The 19697-nt window shown below is 60.5% G+C and overlaps 2 protein-coding genes across 2 annotated transcripts; both read left to right on the forward strand.

Annotated features, from left to right (window-relative positions):
• The first annotated feature begins 324 nt into the window (after positions 1-324).
• On the forward strand, positions 325-9338 carry LOC118643134 (actin-1-like). The gene is given in 6 exon segments (XM_036281041.1): positions 325-389; positions 3639-3765; positions 5155-5322; positions 5971-6081; positions 9068-9152; positions 9295-9338. Coding segments are annotated over 6 exon segments (600 nt in total).
• A 3091-nt stretch (positions 9339-12429) lies between these two features.
• LOC118643118 (actin, alpha skeletal muscle-like) lies at positions 12430-18782 on the forward strand. Its single transcript, XM_036281021.1, has 4 exons — positions 12430-12565; positions 14640-14816; positions 15872-16053; positions 18639-18782. Exons 1-4 carry the CDS (start codon positions 12430-12432, stop codon positions 18780-18782), a joined length of 639 nt encoding a protein of 212 aa, XP_036136914.1.
• Positions 18783-19697: the final 915 nt, after the last annotated feature.

Here is a 19697-nt window from a genome sequence, read left to right on the forward strand (position 1 = left end):
ACGGCCTCGCACAGTAGGTCGGCCAGCGTGTTTTTAAAAAAACAGTTTTTTCTTTCTTTCTTGACATTAGAGAGAGGAGAGGGAGGGAGGGAGGGAGAGAAACATCGATGAGCGAGAACATCGACTGGCCGCCTCCTGCACGCCCCCCGCTGGGGATCGGGCCCACGACCCGGGCATGTGCCCTGCCCGGGAACCGAACTGGCGACCTCCTGGTGCAGGGTCGACGCTCAGCCACGGAGCCTCACTGGCCGGGCCACAAGTGTGTTTTAAATGAACCCACCGGTGGGAAGTGAGATCCGTGGGAAGACCCTTCCCCGGCCAGCGATGGCTCCTGGGCGCAGCGTCACCCTAGACCGCGGCTTCGCCCCCACCCCGCCTCTCGACCGAGGGTCAGGGTGGCTGTCACCAGTTACCACAACGTAGTGACTTCAGACAATGGGGTTGTACTTGGAGGCCAAACGTCTGCCCTGGGTTTTTCCGGGCCGCATGGCCTGTGGGCCCAGCCATCAGCCCTCTGGGGGCTGCAGGGGGTCCATTCCTTGCTTCTCCAGCTTTGAGAGGTGCCCATGTCCGTGGCTGTGGCCCCTTGTCCACCAGCAAAGCCAGGAGGGTCACGTCTCCAAGTCCCCCTCTGGCTCGAGCCCTCGGCCTCTCTCCTTACGGGCATCTCGTCTGCCCGGTCCCTGTTGCCACGCACGGTCTCAGGTGCACGGGTCTGGGTGTTGGGGTGTGGCATCGGATGGGGTCACTTCAGCTGCAACGTGGGTCGTATGGCGTCTGGGGGCCGGGGCCTCAGGCCTCCTCCTCCAAGTCCCAGGCGGGTAGGGAGATGCAAAGGCCGCGAGGGCTGTGCCTGGGTCAGGACACTGCGCACCTCGGCCAGGCTGGAGGGCCGCACCCGGGCTCCCGGCGGGCGCCACGTTGGCTTTGTCCCGCTTCTCACGGGCACCAGATATGTGCTCAGGACAGTTCCTGAAATCTGGGGGCAGCTCAGCCTTGGCTTTCCCTTGGCAGGTTGGTTGTGGGGATCAAGTCCCTCCTCTTACCCAGCTGAACATTTCCAGTGTCCCCCACCCCTTTCCTTAGATTGTTTCTCTGCGTTGATACCGAGTAGTCAGCCTCGCACATGTGTCTCCGATCCGTGAGGGTTGGGAGGAGAGCAAAGAGCGCCCCGCGCCCAGTGTGGCGTCCCGTGGGGCGAAGGGCCGCCCCGCTCCGCACTCGGAGGCCCCGGTGGAGGCGGGCGGCACAGGGGTGCAGGGGTGCACGGGTCACTGGGCCTCGGTCGTCTCCTCCTAACAAAGACACAGAGATGGAAGCCAGTGTCGGAGGACCGACCAAACCAAAGGACATGCCGCGTTTCTGTCGCTCTGAGCCCCAACTGTTGAACCGAAGGGAGAATGAAAACCCCTGGACAAGTCCAGAGTGGATTCGGGTCGCGCTCTGAACACTCGGAGCATGGCTGGCGGTGGGCTCTCCCTCCCAGGGCCGCACTGGGGTCGGCCACGGGCCAACCTGTCACCGAGGGATGTGTTGTTGTAGCTGTGATGGTGATGGTGACGCTGCCACACTGATCTCACCTGGGCGGAACAGGGGGCAAGTGCACCCCCAGCCCCCACGACCTGTGATGGCCCAGGTGTCTGACTCCATTGTAGCACCCCAGCCCCCACGCCCCGTGATGGAGATGGGGAGGCTCCCGAGGTCCGGCCTTCGAGAAGTTTCATGCAGAGCGGCATACACACAGACAGGACACCCCCAAAATTCCGAAGCAGGGATTGTGATGTGACCCCCAAAGGGTAGGCCCCACAGCCATTCAACACACATTAGCCAAGCGTCCAGGGGGCACAGGGTCCCGGGAGAAGCCGGTGGCCCGCCGGGGACACCATACATGTGGATGGTACGCAGCATCATGGGAAGTGTGTCCGGATGTGGCAGCTGGAGACCTACCGATGCTTCTGGACATTCGTTCAGCAACATTTATAGCCCCTTAAAAAATTCTTGGTGTCCCAACTAGTTGTTCTAAGGACGTGGATGACGAAGAGCTAACCCAGACGTCAGACGAAGAGTGATGGGTGAGGAGGGCCCTCTCGGGGTATACAAACCCCACAACGACCGGCTCTGAGCGTCCACACGGGGGTGGGGGTGAAAGGAGCCTCAGATGGTCGGCGGGCCTGGTGCCAGGAAGGGTTTCACGTGACGGGGACACGGGGTGTTTCAGTGCACAGAAGAAAGGCTAAGGCGACCTTACATGTGATGGTTTCTGTGTAACGTGTGCACAGGAAACCTGAGCGGTACGCCCACGCTGCTCACAGGTGCCACGGGGAATCGGCCACGTTGCCGGAAGGACTGGAGGGTGAGCGCCACATTCACAGACGCCACCTGGTACCAGCAGGGTCTGGGCACGGCTCATGTTTCCTCAGGTGTCCTCTGTTTTCTGTAACGAACTTGGGATCTTTATCTGAAAAAGAATAAACGTTTCTTCTAAAGAAAACATGGGCCATGGTGACGGTTTAGTTAAGTGCAACATTCAAGAGAAAATGGGTTCCTTTTTTGAGCATAATTACTTAAAGAAAAAAAAATGATACATAGCCTAGCCGGTGTGGCTCGGTGGAAGGAGCGTCATCCATGGACTGAGAGGTCCCGGTTCGATTCCCGGTCAGGGCACATGCCTGGGTTTGCGGGCTCGATCCCCAGTAGGGGGCGTGCAGGAGGCAGCCAGTGGATGTATCTCTCTCATCAATGTTTCCCTCTCTCTCCTTCCTCCCTCTCTAAATAATAAAAACATATTTTAAAAATTATACATAGACATAAGTCAAAATCAACTATCAAATATAACTGGGCACCCTTGGGTGAATGGTTTTCTTTTCTTTTTTTTTTAAATCCTCACCCGAGGATATTTTTACATTTATCTTCAGATAGTGTCGGAGGAAGGGAGAGAGAGAGAGGAACATCGATGTGAGAGAGACACATCAACTGGTTGCCTCCCGCATGACCGGCGGGGCAGGGACGAACCGCAATGAGGTACGTGCCCTTAACCGGAATCGAACCCAGGACTCGTTGGTCTGCAGGCCGACGCTCCAACCGCTGAGCCACACCGGCCAGGGCATGGTTTTCTTCTTTATGTCTTTGCCATGGTTTCCAACCCTGCGTGGCCTTGGGGACGCTGTCTGGAAGGGAAGTGGAGGGAGGGTCTGGAGGCCCGTCGGGTCCCGGGGCAGGGAGAAGGGGCCCTGGCTGCCCACCAGGCCTGTGGGGTCTCCTCCCCACCCTGCCTCAGGGCACCGGGAATGGGCTGCTTCAGATGAGCCCCGTGGGGCAGTCTCGGGGCAGCGAGCGGCGGGGCCTGTGCCGCAGAGAGAGCACCAGCCCGGAGCTCACCTGTGGGCCTCTGTCTGCAGCACCGCCCCGGGTCAGTGGTCGCCCGAAAGCCCCTTCCCAGCACACTGCCCACAGCATCCAGACAGCGGGTCGCCCCAGGCAGGGCCCAGCCCTGGGTGTGGGAAGCCGCCTGCGTGGCCCTGGGGGAGACGCACCCGGAGCCCCGGGAGCTCGGAGCCGAGCTGCGCCTGGCAGAGCCGTCCTGGGTTGACGGCCTCCCCAGCGGCGCCATGACCCCGTCCTCCCCGCTGCCCGTCCAGGTCACCCAGCGCCATGAACGTGCCCGTCGTCTGTGACTTCGGCACCGGCCTCAGCAAGGTGGGCTTCTCGGGAGAGGAAGCACCCCTCAACGTGTTCCCGACTGTCCTCGGGAAGTTCCGGTACAAAGTGAGTGACTGTCCTCCCCTGCGTGTTGCTCGGCCCGAGGTGGCCGCCGGGCCCACAGCCCCGACCCGCTCCCAGGGGCGGCCGGTGGAACCCTCCGAGCCTCGGGGCCCAGGCCGCCAGCACCGGCCCGGGGCGCTGGCCGGGAAACGCAGAGGGGCCGGCCCGCCCCCAGTTCCTGCTTCAGCAGGTCAGGGCGTGTTTCCAACCTGACTCCCAGAGCGGGGCCACGCTGTCAGAACCACAGACTCGGGTGGGGCCCCCCAGGACATGCTAGAGGCAGGTCAGCTGAGCAAGCGAAGCCATGCTGCCCATCCAGGTTCTTCTCGCTTGGAAGAGGGGTGTGGGCCCTGAGGAGGGGTCCTGTGCCTTTAAGATCAGCAGCGGCTGCTGGTTCCTGGTGGTGCCTGGCACTGAGCCTGGGGGGCGGGGGGGACCAAAGACAGCAGGAGGGGAGGGCGGGCAGCGGCAGGGCTCTGCCCACTGGCCCTTCCCTCCTGCCTGGGCCCCCGACGGGGTGTGTCTCGCTGTCCCATGAGGCCCAGAGCAAGAGAGACTCCCAGACGGCCAGCAGCTGCCCGGGGCTCATCTCACCCCACGTCCAGACCTCTCTGCCTCAAAGACATGTTCCTGAGGAATCAGAGCTCCGTGCCCATGAGCGGGCCTGCCCCTCGGCCCGTGGTGGCATTGCGCCGTGACGGCTCCGAGGCACGGGCATGTCAGGGAGACCAGGCACACCCCTCAGGGACGCGGGGCCCCTGTGACCATGCCTGTGGCCGGAGGAGGCCCCCGCGGCCTCCCCAGCCGTCCTCCCACTGCCGGTGTTCCAGCCCCACCCCCTCCCAGCCCTCGCTCCCGTACCCAGGCTCAGACAGGGACAGCGGCCTGCCGTGTCCCCCAGATGGCCGGCGCCCTCTGCGTTGCCTCTCGCACCTGCAGTCCCCTCTGGGTGTCTGCTGCCAGGGACCCCGATTCACACAGGGACCACCTGGCAAATCCCCTCTGAGTGACGGAATGAAGGGTTCGATCCGGAAGTCGCTGGGTTCATCTTCCCGAAATAGCAGAAATGAATGAAACCGCAGATCCTGCGCTGCCAACACCCCGGAGCCGGGGTGGGAGCCGGTGCCTGCCCCCCACAGCGTTCCTTCGCCCACCGCCTTCCCCGCGGCCACCTCCCCCACCGTGTCCTCATTTAACGTAGGCCAGACGCGCGTCGTCTGAGCAGCAGTCCCTCCGGAGCACGTGCCCCTTGGGGTCTCTTGCCGAAACCTCTCGGGGGCCCTGGGAATGGCGTTCGGCGTGTGATGGGTGCAGATGCCACCTGTGACCAGAGCCGTCCCGACAGCCGGCCTCGCCCCGTCATGGCTCACGGGCCACACGGGCCGAGCGCAGGTGAGTCCCCCGTGAGTGGACGGTCTCCGCCTTTTTCAGGACTCGCTGGTGGGCCTGGCCGTAGAGGACTGGTTCATCGGACGGGAGACGCAGAAGAAGCGAGAGAAGCTCAACATGTTGTACCCCGTCTCCCGGGCCACCATCACCAACTGGGATTACATGGAGAAGGTGGGCTGCAGCCCTGGGCGGGGCCGGTGGGGGCCCTGCCGCCGCGCCCGGAGCTCCTCGCTGCTCTGCCTCTTGGTCCCTGCCCCCCAGCCCGGACCTGCAGGACGGGAGACAGGGAATGTCTGTGGCTTAAGCCACCTGGTCTGTGGGACTTCACTGTGTGGACACAGGACATGGATACACTAGGTTTCCACCAACGTGACTCCTGTTACCTGGTCCTCCTGGTCCACGGGGTGGGGCATCTCCCACCAACATGATGTTACCTGGTCCTCCTGGTCCACGGGGTGGGGGCATTTTCCATGTACAGATGAGGAAACAGCTCAGATGTCCGGTCACTTGTCCAGCACCTGCTGGGCGGGGTGGTTGGGACTTCTGCTGGGTCTCAGCTTTGTGCTCTCGAGGTGCCTGCTCCCCTCGCTGAGTCACAGTCTCGCCGGTCGTCTTGGGGCTGGACCTGCCCCCAGGGGACCACGAGGTCCCGTCGACGGCTGTGCTCCCATCCTGTCAGGGTCACATCCACAGACAGAGTCTCCACGGCCTCTGCCGACTCACACCACGGACGCTGCTGCCGCAGCCGCTCGCGGTGTAGACGGCGGCACGTGTGGGCTGGGTGCTGAGCTGGTGGGCGTCGCCGTGTCCCCTCCGCAGATCTGGCACTACGCCTTCTACCAGGCGCTCTGCGTGGCCCCGGAGCAGCACCCTCTGATGCTCACCGAGCCGCCCTCCTGCAGCCGGACCACCAAGGAGAGAGTGTGTCAGGTAGGCGGCCGGCTGGCGGGGGAGGGGCAGGCCCACCGCGGGACGCCGCCTCTCCTAGCTCGCCGAGATGGACACCGGCGAGCGCTGTCCCCTTTGACACTTCGGCAAGGTGGCGGCTACCGCGGCCGGCTCGTGGGTCGCTCGCGTGGGGCTCGGGTTCACGACGGACTGTTTCACTTCACCCCGAAGCCTCTCTCTGGGGCAGGGCGACCATCACCCCTTTGCCCCGAAGAAGAAATGGGAGGTTTGGGAGCATAAGAAATTTGGCCAAGGTCACAGGGCAAGTGGCTGCTGACCGCTCGAACCCGCCTGGACCCCGTGGCCTGGCTCTAGGTCCCGTTCCAGCCTGGTCCTGCGGTGTGTCCTGTGGACGTCCAGCCCTGGCTGAAAGCCCAGGGCCCCTCCTTGGAGCCTCCCAGGGCTGCCCCCCGGGGAGGGAGGGAGGGGAGGAGGGAGGGAGGGAGGGAGGGAGGGAGGGAGGGAGGGAGGGAGGGAGGAAGGAGTTGATGGCAGGTGCCGATTGGATTGGACCGGATCGAACCTGACAGTGGAGGCTGCGAGGCTGTAGGCTGGAGAAGAAAGGAGGGTGTCCCCCCATCAGACGGGGTCCAGGTGGGGTGGGGGCGGCTGCTGGCTGCCCACGTCCCAGTTACATCCGTAGGCTCCTCCTAACGGGGACATCGGTGAGCTCGCTCAGCACGCAGCAGGCGTCACCGCATGGCCCACTCCGCCGTGTCTGTCTCAGTGAGCCGTGACCCTGAGGGTCACGCCCTCTGCACACACAGGAGGCTCGTGCTGTGGCCAGAAGATATCACTGACCACAGCACACGTGTGAGCTGCCCCTCATCCAAACCAAACCCCGAGGGGCCGAGGGAACCTCCTGCACACGTGGACAGGTGGTCACAGAAGTGGGCCACGGCAGGGCTGCCCGTGGACGGGGCACGAAGCCCACAGCTGGACACAGCAAGTCCCTGCTTTCCGAGCACCAGTGCCTATCAGGGTGTCAGGGAGCTGGACAGAGGACAGAGGCAGGGTGTCCCTCACCCTGAGGGAACATGCTGCCCCAAACTGTCTTAGTCAGTCCTCCGGAGAAACAGAGCAGCGGCAGATACCTGCGCAGGAAGAGGTGTGCTATGAGGAATTGGCTCACGCCGTTACGGAGGTTGGCACATCCCGGGGCGAGTCAGCCGGCTGGAGCCCCAGAGAGCCAGTGGTGCACATTCCAATCCAAAGGCAGGAGAAACCAATGTCCCAGCTCAAAGGTCATCAGGCAGAAGGAATTTCCTCCTATCTGGGGGAGAGTCGGGCTTTTTGTGCTGTTCAGACCTTCAGCTGATTGGGTAAGGCCCACCACTCCGGGGAGGGCAATCTGCTCTACTCCACATCCACTTAAATGTGACTTGTCCGGGAACATCTCAGAGACTCACCCAGAAAAGTGACTGCAAATGCCTGGCGCCCCACCCCCACGGTCCAGTCCTGTTGACACAGGAACTTAACCCTCACACAAACCGTGGCGCTGGCCACACAGCCGATGTCCCCATCGTGCCCCGGGTGCAGCCCCACGGCCCTGCCCGGCAGCGTCTCCGGTTTGGAGCTGTACCTGACCACTCCGAGGGGCAGTGTGGGGTCCTGCCATCAGAAGAACCTTTGACCTTGCACACCTCAATGTCACCGCATCGCAGGAGTCACTCGCCACCCAGCCAACTTCCCTGAGCCAGAGCCCTGCCGTGCCCAGCAGCCCGTGAGCCCACCTCGGCCACCTGCCCCTTCCCAGCTCTGTCCCCTGGTCTCGTGTGGACAGCGGGTCCAACGCCACATGCCTGAGGGGAGTCTCCATGGGCGGGGGAGCTGTGGCTCCTGCCCCGTCCACAGGCAGCACCCAGGGGACCCCTCTTGACCGCGCCAGGCCGGGACTGGGGGGCAGGCATAGTTAACACACAACTGTTTGCTTTTTAATCTTCACCCAAAAATATGTTTTTGTTGTTGCTAATCCTCACCTGAAGATAATTTTCCATTGATTTGTAGATAGAATGGGAGGGAGGGAGAGAGAAGCGTTGATGTGAGAGAGACACATCGATGGGTTGCCTCCCGCACAGCCCTGGCTGGGGCTGGGGATCGAACCTGCAACCCAGGTACCTGCCGTTGACCAGGATCAAACATGCGACCCTTTGGTCAGGCCGACCCTCTAAGTGCTGAGCCGAACTGGCCAGGGTCCGAGGATATGTTTTTATTGATTTTGGAGAGAGAGGGAGAGAGAGGAGAACATCGATGTGAGAGAGAAACATCGATGGGCTGCCTCCCACGTGCGCCTCGACCAGGGATGGAACCCGCAGCCTAGGTGTGTGCCCTGACTGGGAATCAAACCTACAACGTTTTGGTGTACAGGACGACACTCCAACCACTGAGCAACCCAGCCAGGGCTGCCTGCTAGCCTTTGTTGTTTCCGTTACTGCGAAGCCATCAGCCCTGCCAAGTCTCAGCGCTGGGTTCTGTGCAGTCTGCCCACTGCCGAGGGCAGCTGGTGGTTTCTCAGAGGCGTCGGGGATTCAGCCCCATCCCTGTGGGAATTCAGCCTCATCCCCGTGGGACATTCAGCCCCACCCCCGTGGGGGATTCAGCCCCATCCCCGTGGGGGGATTCAGCCCCACCCCCGTGGGGGATTCAGCCCCACCCCCATCAGGAATTCAGCTCCATCCCCGTCAGGAATTCAGCTCCATCCCCATCGGGAATTCAGCTTACAAGATGACTCGATGCTCTCCACATCCTGTGGGGTACCTGGGAAGGGTGTGAGCCCATTTTACAGACTGGGAATCAGTGTCACGGAGCTGGGCAGGGCAGAGCCGGGGTGAAGAGCCCACACACCCCGAGCCCCTCGTCTGCACCTCTGCGGGGAGCCAGGTGCCTCCTGCAAACAGGACTCAGGCAGCGAGAAGGTGAGGCCACCCACCTGCCGGCCGCTCCAGCCCTGCCCACTGCTTCTCCACAGATCCTGTTTGAGACCTTCAACGTGCCAGCCCTGTACTTAGCCAACCAAGGCGTCCTTTCCATGTACGCCTCCGGCCTGACCTCGGGTGAGTGGCCCCGTGGGAGCCCACGCCCCTCCCCCCGCAAATAATGAAAGAAAAGAAAAATCCACCGAACGCACACTTCCCTCCTCCTCATCCCTCCCGGAGGAGCCATTTGTCCCGCCTGACCTGCACTTTTTCTGGACAGCTGTCCCGAGGGTGGTTGACGGCCAGTACAGTGGCCGCGGTTGACACGTACAGTGTGATGAGTGTCAGCACACGCGCCGTCGGTGAACGCGGCCGTCCCCTCTGAGGGTCTCTCTCCCGCCCCCACGCGGCCCCCAGCCTGTCCTCAACACCGGCTGTGCCAGTAGCTGGGTTTGCGTTCCCTGAGACTCAGTCTACATGTGACCGCACGGTGGACACTCATTCTCCGTGGCCTTTTTACTCGGTGGTGGGACCCTTGGGGGATCCCTCCGTGACGTGTGTATCAGCAGTTTGCTGCTTTTTGTCGCCGGTCCGATTTCTCCGGGGACTGCACTTGGCTTATCTGTTGAGCTATGAGCAGACGCTTGGCTTGTGTCTGGTGCGGGGCCGTCATAAATAAGGCCGCGTTGCTGCTTGTGCAGAAGCCTTTGCGTGGACACGTGTGTTCGTTCCACCAGGCAAACATCTAGGAGCGAGGCAGCCGGGTGGGGTGGCGGGGGCACGCTGGGCTTTTAGAAAACCTGCCACACTGCTCGGCAAAGCGATTGCCTGAGCCGCCTTACGCTCCACGGGCCCCGCGGTGCAGTGGTCCCACGTCCTCACACTGGGAGCGCTCAGCCTCTCTAGCTGTCCTGACGGTGTGGCGCCCCGTGGTTCAGTGCGCGGCCCTCACGGCCAGGGATGCGGAGCATCTTGGCACGGGTTTATTTCCCACCCACGGAGCTGCTCCCGCCCGTGTCTGCTCCCACGTTCTGCCCAGTGTCCCACCGAGCGACTCGCCTTTGAGTCTGGAGAACTCCTGCGTCCTGGGTGCGCCCTCGTCAGCCACGTGTTTTGCAAACGTCCGTGGCTGGACTTCTCATTCTCCCGCGTGTCTTTGCCACAGCGGACGCTTTTCATGTCCACGAAGCCCCGCTTACCGATTCGGGGTTCTGTGGGCCGTGCTCTCAGCGTCAGAGCTAAGAAGTAACACGCTGACCCCGAAGGGTTTCTGCCGTGTCTTCATCGAGAAGCTTCCGGGGTTCTCGTTCTCCATTTGGCTCTATGATCCACGTCGAACACATTTTATAGGGTATAAGGTGCAAATGAAGTTTTGTGGGGTTTTTGTCTCTATAAATGTTCAATAGTTCCCACATTATCTGTTGAGAAGACTATGCTTTCTTCATTGAATTCCTTTGCACAGTTTTTGGAAAACCAGTTGTACGGGTGGCTCTGTTTCTCTGCTTCTTACCCGGGCCCACGAATCTCTCTGTAGGTTCATACACATTCTCTTGGTCCCGGTAGCTTTATACGTCTTGAAATAAGGCCGTGTTAGGGCTACTTGCTCCTGTAGTCTCTTCTTTTTGATGTTTTGGCCATTCTAGGTTCTTTGCATTCCCCTTTTAACATCAGTTCGTCAGTTTCTACCCCCCAAAAAGCCTCTTTGGGTTTTGACTGGAATTGCCTTGAATCTGTAGGGTAATTTGGGGAGATCTGCCGTCTTAGCACTGTGGAGTCTTCCAAGCAATGGGCGTGGTGGTTACCTCCTCGTGCTGATGGCGCCTTCATTTCGATCTCAGGGTGGTCAGGGCTGGCTGGTGGAGAGAAACACAAGGGGTGTTTGCATATCGGTGTGGTAGCTGGTGCCCTGACTAACCTCGTATATGGAGCTGGCAGCCTTTTGTGTGTGGATTTCATAGGATTTTCTACTTTGTCTGTCGGCAGTTTTACTTCTTTACTTCCAAAGGAGATGCTTCTCATTGTTTCTTCTTGCCTGGCTGGCCGGAACCCCGTCTTGTCGCTGACCCGAGAGGGAAACCGCTCGGCCCCACCAGTGAGCTCCATGCCAGCTTTCATCGGACGCCCTTCATCCTTCTCCGCCCTGATGGCGAGCGAGGCTTTGTATTTTGTTTTCATTTATTCTTATTTTGTTTGTCCTCACCCAAGGACACTTTTTCCATTTTTGTTCAGGTAGAGTGGGAGGGAGAGAGAGGAAGAGAGCGAGACACAGAGAGAAACATCGACGTGAAAGGGACACATGGAGTGGCTGCCTCCCAACCAGGACCCCAACCGGGACCCCAACTGGGACCCCAACCAGGACCCCAACCGGGACCGGGGACAAACTGCAGCCGAGGTACCTGCCCTTAGTGGGACTTGAACCCGGGTCTCTCTGGACCGCAGGCCGACGCTCCAACCGCTGAGCCAAACCGGCCAGGGCGAGGCTTTTTATTTTATTTTATTCTTTTATGAATGGATATTGAATTTCATCAGATGCATTCTCTGCACCTATTGACACAATGACACGGGTTTCCTCGTTCAGTTCTTCACTGCGGGGAGTCGCATTGATCTCTGGATGTGAAAACAACCTCGCGTTCTTGAGATGTCACCCCTCTGGCCTCGGCCTGTTGTCCTTTGGTTTATCGTGGGGTTCAGTTGCGGAAAGTGCTTCGGGGCTGCGTGTGCCTGTGCGTGAGGGGCCCCGTGTCTTCTCGCGGTGCCTGCCTCTCCGGACTGGCGCCCAGTACTTTGAACAGTGTCGTTCCCTCTTTTTGAGGTGTTTTCCCGTCGTCGCCGGGCGGAGAGCTCATCTTGACGCATTTTCTTCCTCTAAACCGGAAGCCTCCACAGCGAAAGACGCCGACTCCCCGGACCCCAATGAGCCGTGGATGGTTCCAGAAGGAGCCACTCCACACGGAATGAGGCCGTGTCCCCATCACCGCATCGCCCCCTTCTGACGGTCCCAGGGTGCTTATTTTCCTGGCTCACTGAAAGGCACGCTCCCTGCGTGGCCCTCAGACCCCTCCAACCCGCCAGCGCCCCCGAGAGCCCAGCGGCCACACCCACGCACGGGAAGTTCTCCAGGGAGGAAGGCGTTCAGAATACACTGTTCGCCTCTTTCACCTCTTTGGCTGCTGCTGCCTGTGCGTCTGGTTTAATAAGAACACCTGTAGACTCCTTGCCCAGAGCAGTCAGCCCGGGTCAGACCCGGATATCTGCCAAACGGCACACTCCCCACGGGGGGGACAGTTTGCTCCCCAGACTTCCCCATCCGCCATCTCGTCCCGCTGACTGACAGCTGGTGAGGGTGCCATGTCCCCCACATGGCAACGCCAGTGTGCTCTCCTGTCCAGGAACGACCATCGAAGCTGGAGAAGGCATGACATACTTCGTGCCCATCACCGACGGCTGTCCTCTGCGCCAGTCGACCCTGCAGATGGACGTGGCAGGACAAGACATAACCCTCTACCTCCTGCAGCTGCTGTCGAAGAAGGGGAACTTGTTGACTAGCCTAGGTAGGGAGTGGCTATTGTTGGCCAGATACACCAGTCCTCGGGGTAATATTCTTTTTGGCTTGTTCAACCTACAGCCCCCAACTTGTAAAGCTGAGGCTACGTGACCATCATCCAGGTTCTGAAAACAACCCATCTGTGTTTAGGGACCTGTAGTTGAATGATGAGGATGGTGAGGATGATGATAATTGTGATGGTGATGATGGTGATGGTTGTGATGGTGATGATGATGATGATGGTGATGTTGATGGAGATAATAGTGATAGTGATGGTGGTGATGATGATGGTGATGATGAGGATGGTGATGTTAATGGAGATACTAGTGATGGCGATAGTGGTGATGATGGTGATGATGTTGATGATGGTGATGGTGATGATGGTGTTGATGATGGTGATGGTGGTGATGGTGATGCTGATGATGAGGATGGTGATGTTAATGGAGACACAAGTGATGGTGATGGTGGTGATGATGGTGGTGATGATGGAGATAATAGTGGTAGTGATAGTGATGGCGATGGTGACAATGACGATGATGGTGATGATGGTGATCGTTATGGTGATGGTGATGATGATGATGGTGATGGTGATGATGGTGTTGATGATGGTGATGGTGGTGATGGTGATGGTGATGCTGATGATGGTGATGTTAATGGAGATACTAGTGATGGTGATGGTGGTGATGGTGATGGTGGTGATGATGATGATGATGATGGAGATAATAGTGGTAGTGATAGTGATGGCGATGGTGACAATGACGATGATGGTGATGATGGTGATCGTTATGGTGATGGTGATGACGATGATAATGGTGGTGATGGTGATGAAATGGTGACAATGATGATGAGCTGAGCTGTGTGGGTACTTGTCCTGTACAAGCTACTGGGCTATGTAAACACTTCAGCACATCCTCTCGTTTCTCCGTGCCACAAGGAGGGGGGCAGTCACCTCCGTTGCCAGAGGAAGGGGCTTAGGAAGGGTAAGGGGCTTGCACACGCCTTGGCTAGCAGGTGTAGCAGCAGGTGTAGCAGCAGGTGTAGAACCAAGGACTCCAGGCGAGGAGTGACTGCCCCACTGTTCACCCAGTCCCCCCGAGCCCATCACCCTGCAGGGCCTGCTGGTCTCGGGCCAGAGGTCTGTGCCCAAAGCCCAGCCAAGTGAGGAGCCTAAAGAACATCAGTGATGAAGGCGCAAGCAGGGAGAGTGGGAGGGCTTGGCGGGGACAAGTCAGACGTTGCGCAAGCTCTTTGTGGGTGCCATGTCCTCTCGTCCCTACAACAGTCCCACGAGTCGTGACTGATCCCACCCTGGAAGGTGTAAGTGGATAATGGACTTGCTTCGCACCGGGCACTTGGTAAATGGCGGGGGTGGGATTGGAACATCGATCTGTCTCACCAAAATGCAGACCAGGCGAGGAAGGGGAATACCCGGGGCGTGCCGCGTCCCGCGCCGGGACAGGAGAAGGGCGTGGCGGGCTGGGGGCTGGGAAGCCGGGCACGACCAGTGCAGGTGGAGTGGGCGCGGGTGCCGGCCAGAGGCCCGTGGAGAAGAATCAGCCCCACTTGCCGGTGAGCCGGTGCAGGGGGCTCCCCCGAGGCAGACTGGGGAGCACTGGTAAGTGGAACATCAAACCGTGACCCCGGAAGGCATGGCTGGGTCTCGAACCTGCTGTCAGCCACCCAGAAAGGGGGCAGCGTCACCTCCCAGATGTTTCCAGATCACGGGCTTTGATGGGCCCGGGCAGAGGAGGGGGCTGAGGCCCCAACGGCACCCCTACGTCAGTAGATGACAACACTGGATTGCTTGTCCGGCCCCAGGACGCCCACGACCTGCACCTGCGGACGTGTCTCACACACTCGCATGTTGGCCTGGGCATCTCCATTCTGCTCTCTCGTCCACACACCTGGGCCCCGACACGCATCTCAGATCAAGGGGTGCTGGAGTCCCAGAGGAAGGGAGAAGGGCCCCAGTCCCGTCCCGCCCCGAGGACGGCATCTCCGGGAAGGAGCTCCCGGGGAAGCGCGCTGCGAACTCAGCTGCCCGTCGACCCTGTCCCACCTGGCCGCTCCCGCCTCCCCAGGTGACCGCGAGTACATCCGGGACCTGAAGGAGAGGTGCTGCTACGTGGCTCCGCACTTCGACGAGGAAAAGGTGGCTGTCCACTCGCAGAAGTATAAGCTGCCCGACGGCCGGGAGATTGAGCTGGGCGAGGAGAGGTTCTTCTGCCCGGAGGCTCTTTTCCAGACAGACCTCATAGGTGAGCGCAGGGGGCAGAGGGGAGCCCAGGGGGCAGAGGTGAGCCTGGGGGCGGAGGTGAGCCCAGGGGGCAGAGGTGAGCCCGGGGGCAGAGGGGAGCCCGGGGGGCAGAGGTGAGCCCGGGGGCAGAGGGGAGCCTGGGGGCAGAGGTGAGTCCAGGCACACACAGTGCACAGGTGGACTGACCCCTAGGTGAGCCCGGGGGCAGAGGTGAGCCCAGGGGGCAGAGGTGAGCCCAGGGCAGAGGTGAGCCCAGAGGGCAGAGGTGAGCCCAGGGGGCAGAGGTGAGCCCAGGCACGCACAGGTGGACTGTGGTCAGAAAACAGGAGCTCATGTGGCCAGGAGGGGGTTCTGCTTTGAGTACCAAGTGTGTGTCCCATTTCAAAGTCCCTCTGACACCAGCTGCCATTTATTTTTTATTTTTTTACTTAAAGAACTTTTTTCTTTAATGATTTTAGAGAGAGAGGAAGGGAGAGGGAGAGACCGATAGAAACACCGATGAGAGAAAACATCCATGGGCCGCCTCCTGCACGCCCCCACTGGGGATCGGGCCCACAACCTGGGCATGTGCCCTGACTGGGAATCGAACCGGCGACCTCTTGGTGCAGGGTGGACGCTCAACCACTGAGCCACACCGGCCGGATGTAGCTGCCATTTATTAAGCACCTACTATATGCCCGTTGGTTTGCCGACTGCCATGCGTGGTGGCATCCTGTGGCCCTCCCCCGCTCCCGCATTCTCCCACGCTACAGCCGAGGTCGCCCACGGGTGCTGGACAGGTGCAGGGTGACGGAGCCGTGTGCCTTCCTTCTGCGTTGTTCCTGCGCCACCTATGTACAAAGTCATTTGAAAGTCAGAAATTAAGGCAATTAAAGCAGAACACAGTAACCCTAGATTTGGAGGGAACTTTGGAAACGTGGCTGCTGTAGAGGTTTCCCGGGAGCGTCGGGTTGACCGAGCCGTCGGGCGGGCAGGGCAGACAGCAAATTCCGCTGTGTGCCGCTCGGGCCCAGGCGCCGCTGAGCCTCAGCCGCTCTGCCCTCCGCCCGCCCGCAGGGAGAAACAGCCTGGGCATCCACACGACGGCCTTCCACAGCATCAGCTCCTGCAGCCCCGACCTCTGGAAGGTCCTGTTCCGGCACGTGATGCTCTCCGGGGGCACCGGCTCCTGCTCTGGCCTGCGGTCCCGCATGCAGAAGGAACTGTCCGCCCTGGTGTCCCCGACAATCAGCGTGCAGGTCCGTCCGCCCGTCCGCCCTGAGGTCTCTGCACGGGTCTTCCTGGAAGTCTGTGAGGTGCCAGGCACATGCCAGGCGCTCGGGGAACTGAAGTGTCGTGTCCAATGGGGGGACATAGAGGACAAAGCAAGTCAACAGACCACGGGGGTTACTGTCACCAGGGGCTCCCCGCCGCAAAGGAAGGGGGGCAGTGTGGGTCTCCTCGGGAAGGGCCCGTGAGGAAATCCTCGACGGGGGTGAGCGGGAGCCATGTGGTATCCGGGGAACAGCATTCAGGGGAGGGAACAGCCCTGCGGCAGCCCAGAGGCTGATTCCCGGAGGACGCGCTGGGCAGGGCTGGCGGTGCGGAGGGAGGGGGAAGGGTAATGAGGTCAGAGAAGCGTGAAAGGCGTTTCCCCAAGAGAGACGAGAAAGCACCAAAGTCAGAGCGATGGCCCCATCGGGCCAGGCGCTGACAGGTGGTCTGGGCTGTGGGGGCAGGGCGCAGCATCGGGATGCGGGGAGCAGGCGGCCCGCCGGGACACAGCGGACGTGGTGCTGATTCAGGGACGGCTGCTGGAGGCTCAGCGCAGGCGCGGGGGTGGCCGGACCAGCAACGGGGTGCAGGGAGGAGATGCCTGCTGGGAGACAGAGGCAGGGCGTGCCCCTGCGCGCTGCCCCGAGCCCCTGAGCCCGGCAAGACCCCGGGGCCGCTTCGGGGGGGTGTGGTGGCCCTTTGGCCACGTGCAGTTTGCGATGCCTCATGTTGGAGGACAGACATCGGGAGGGACGTGGAGACCTGGGCACACTGTGGAGGCTTCGGGGGGTCTGCTGCTTACAGACAGACAGACAGACAGACTGACCACCGGGAGGCGTGTCGCCAGGGACCGAGCTCCCGTGATCCCACAGGGAGAGGGACCACGCGGAGAGGCCACGCACGGCTATCCTCCTGGGCAGGGTGCGTGGAAGGCCTGCCCTGAAGCCCCTCGCGCTGGCTTTTGGGAACCAGTCACCTGCCACCCCTTTGCGGAGTTTCCCCCGGCATCTCATCGCCGCTGTAAAATTGTCTTTTAAAATGAATGGTCTTTAGCCCGGCCGGTGTGGCTCAGTGGTTGAGCGTCGACCCTGCACCAAGAGGTCGCCGGTTCAGTTCCCGGTCAGGGCACATGCCCAGGTTGTGGGCCCGATCCCCAGTGGGGGGCGTGCAGGAGGCGACCAGTCGATGTTCTCTCTCATCAATCTTTCTATCTCTCCCTCTCCCTTCCTCTCTCTCTAAAATCAATAGAGAAAATTTTAAAAAAAGAATAGTCTTTATTGATTGATACTGATTTTATTTATTAAATTTTTTTTTGTCCTTTATTGATTTTAGAGAGGGGGAGAGATAGAAACATCGATTTGTTCCACTTATTGATGTTTCCATTGGTTGATTATTGTCTGTCCCTGACCGGGGATCGAACCCACAACCTTGGTGTATTGAGAGGATGCTTCAGCCACCTGAGCTGCCGGCCAGAGCTAATAGCCTTTACTTTTTAGAGCAGGAAGTAGAGAGTTCCCCTCTCCCCCGCCCCCCAACGCTGCGTTCATGTGGGTCCGTCACCGTCCAGCCGATACTGACGTTGTCCGGGCTGCAGCCCGCCGTTCACGCGGCGGTTCCCTCTCAGTTCCGTCTGTGGGCTGAGGGTGTGGGCCCTGCGCCCGCCCTTAGGGCCCAGCCTGCAGGCAGCCTCCCTCCTGCCGCCACGAACCCCCGAGCCCTCCCGGTCCCCAGCCCTGGCTCGGGTCCTCTCCTCTGCCACGGATGACAGCGTGGGCGAGGTGGCCGTCCCTGCAGAGCAGAGGCCCCGTGCCGGGCGGGGTCCGTCCCTCGGGCAGGCGTGCCGTCGGCGGTGCTACGTGGACACACAGACGGGCTGTGCATTTGCAGCGACCGAGAGGGGCAGGCGGGGGGCGGGGCCGTTAAACATCTTCATTTATTAATGTTTTTGTGACTCCTCACCCGAGGATGTTTTTCCATTGATTTTTGTTTTTTTTTTGGTTCAGATAGAGTGGGGTGGGGGGAGAGAGAGAGAGAAACATCGAGGTGAAGGGACACATTGAGTGGCTGGCACCCGCATGACCCAATCAGGGCCGGGGACAAACTGCAACCGAGGTACAAGCCCTTAGCAGGAACCGAACCCCGGTCTCTCAGGACCGCAGGCCGACGCCAAACCGGCCAGGGTTCCATTGATTTTTAGAGAAAGTGGAAGGGAGGAAGGGAGAGAGAGAGAGACATCGATGTGAGAGAGACACATCCATTGGTTGCCTCCTGCACAACCCTGACCAGGGCCAGGGGTTGAACCTACAACCCAGGCACTTGCCTTTGGCCAGGAATCGAACCCTAGACCCTTTGGTCCGAGGGCCAAAGCTCTAACTGCTGAGCCACACCGGCCAGGGCTGGACCGGGAAGCATCTTTAATGGGCGGAAGAAACTGTATTTTCTGGGGGGAAGAAGCTTGTTCAGGAATTGGTACTTTGTGCCCCCAATTGATTCTGGTTTCACATTTCTCACCCTCTCTGCCCTCGGACCCCCCCCTCCCCTCCCTTCCCCCTCTCCGCGCCCCCTCCAGGTGGCCACCTGCCCGCATTCCGTATATGGTGCCTGGGTGGGCGGCTCCATCCTGTGCTCACTCTCGACCTTCAAGGACATGTGGGTCACCAGTAACGACTACAAGGACGTCGGCTCCTCTGCCGTCAGTCGGAGGTGCTTCTGATTCGTGGCCCTGGGGCCCCGTCGCCTGCCCCACCAGCGCCGACTCCAGGCTGAGCCTCGACTTGATGGCAGCGTGGGACCCACTGAACTCGAGGTGTCTCTGGCTCCCCCGACCTCAGCTACAGAGTCCGTGAAGGACACGCACGGTCTGGGCAAGGCCTGCAGGCCTGCGGGTGCTCATGGGGCGCTCACCACCTCTGCGCAGAGGGAGAAGGGGGGCGTCTGGCGCCCCCGTGCACCCGTCAGGGTGGGTCAGCTGCTGCAGGAACAAATGTCCCCAAACCTCAGCACCACGGGACGGGTCTGTCTCTCCCTCGCGCTGCGCGTCCCCTGAAGGTCCGCGGGGCGTCTCCTCTGTGGTCCTCACTCCAGAATCTGTCTGACAGCAGACAGTGTCTGAACATTGTCATTCATTGTGGGTGAGCTCCAGGGGGCCTCCCATTGGCCAGAAATGCCCCAGCCCAGGAGGGACACACGGCCTGTCAGCTCACTGTTAAGGGGCCAGAACAAGTCATGTGGCCCCAGATAAACAGGAGGGGCTGGGGAGTGCCACCACGGCCTAGACAGACCCCCATGGAGGGGATATTCAGTCCCTACACGAAATCGTCTTCATGGCGCTGCTGTGGGAGGGGCAGGAACTGCAGCTACACGGCATGATGAACTGGGTTGGGGCCCTCGGACAGTGGCAGGGAGTTGACATCAGATAACACCTGTGGGAGCACTGGTGCATGCAGGGGACACGGGGGACTGCGACCACGAACCACCAGAGACCACAGACCACTGGAGACCACGGACCACTGGAGACCACAGACCACCGGAGACCACGGGCCACCAGAGACCACGGACCACTGGAGACCATGGAACACTGGAGACCACGGGCCACCAGAGACCACGGACCACTGGAGACCACAGAACA

Source organism: Molossus molossus, unplaced genomic scaffold, assembly GCF_014108415.1.
Source record: "Molossus molossus isolate mMolMol1 unplaced genomic scaffold, mMolMol1.p scaffold_m16_p_31, whole genome shotgun sequence".
NCBI lineage: Eukaryota > Metazoa > Chordata > Mammalia > Chiroptera > Molossidae > Molossus > Molossus molossus.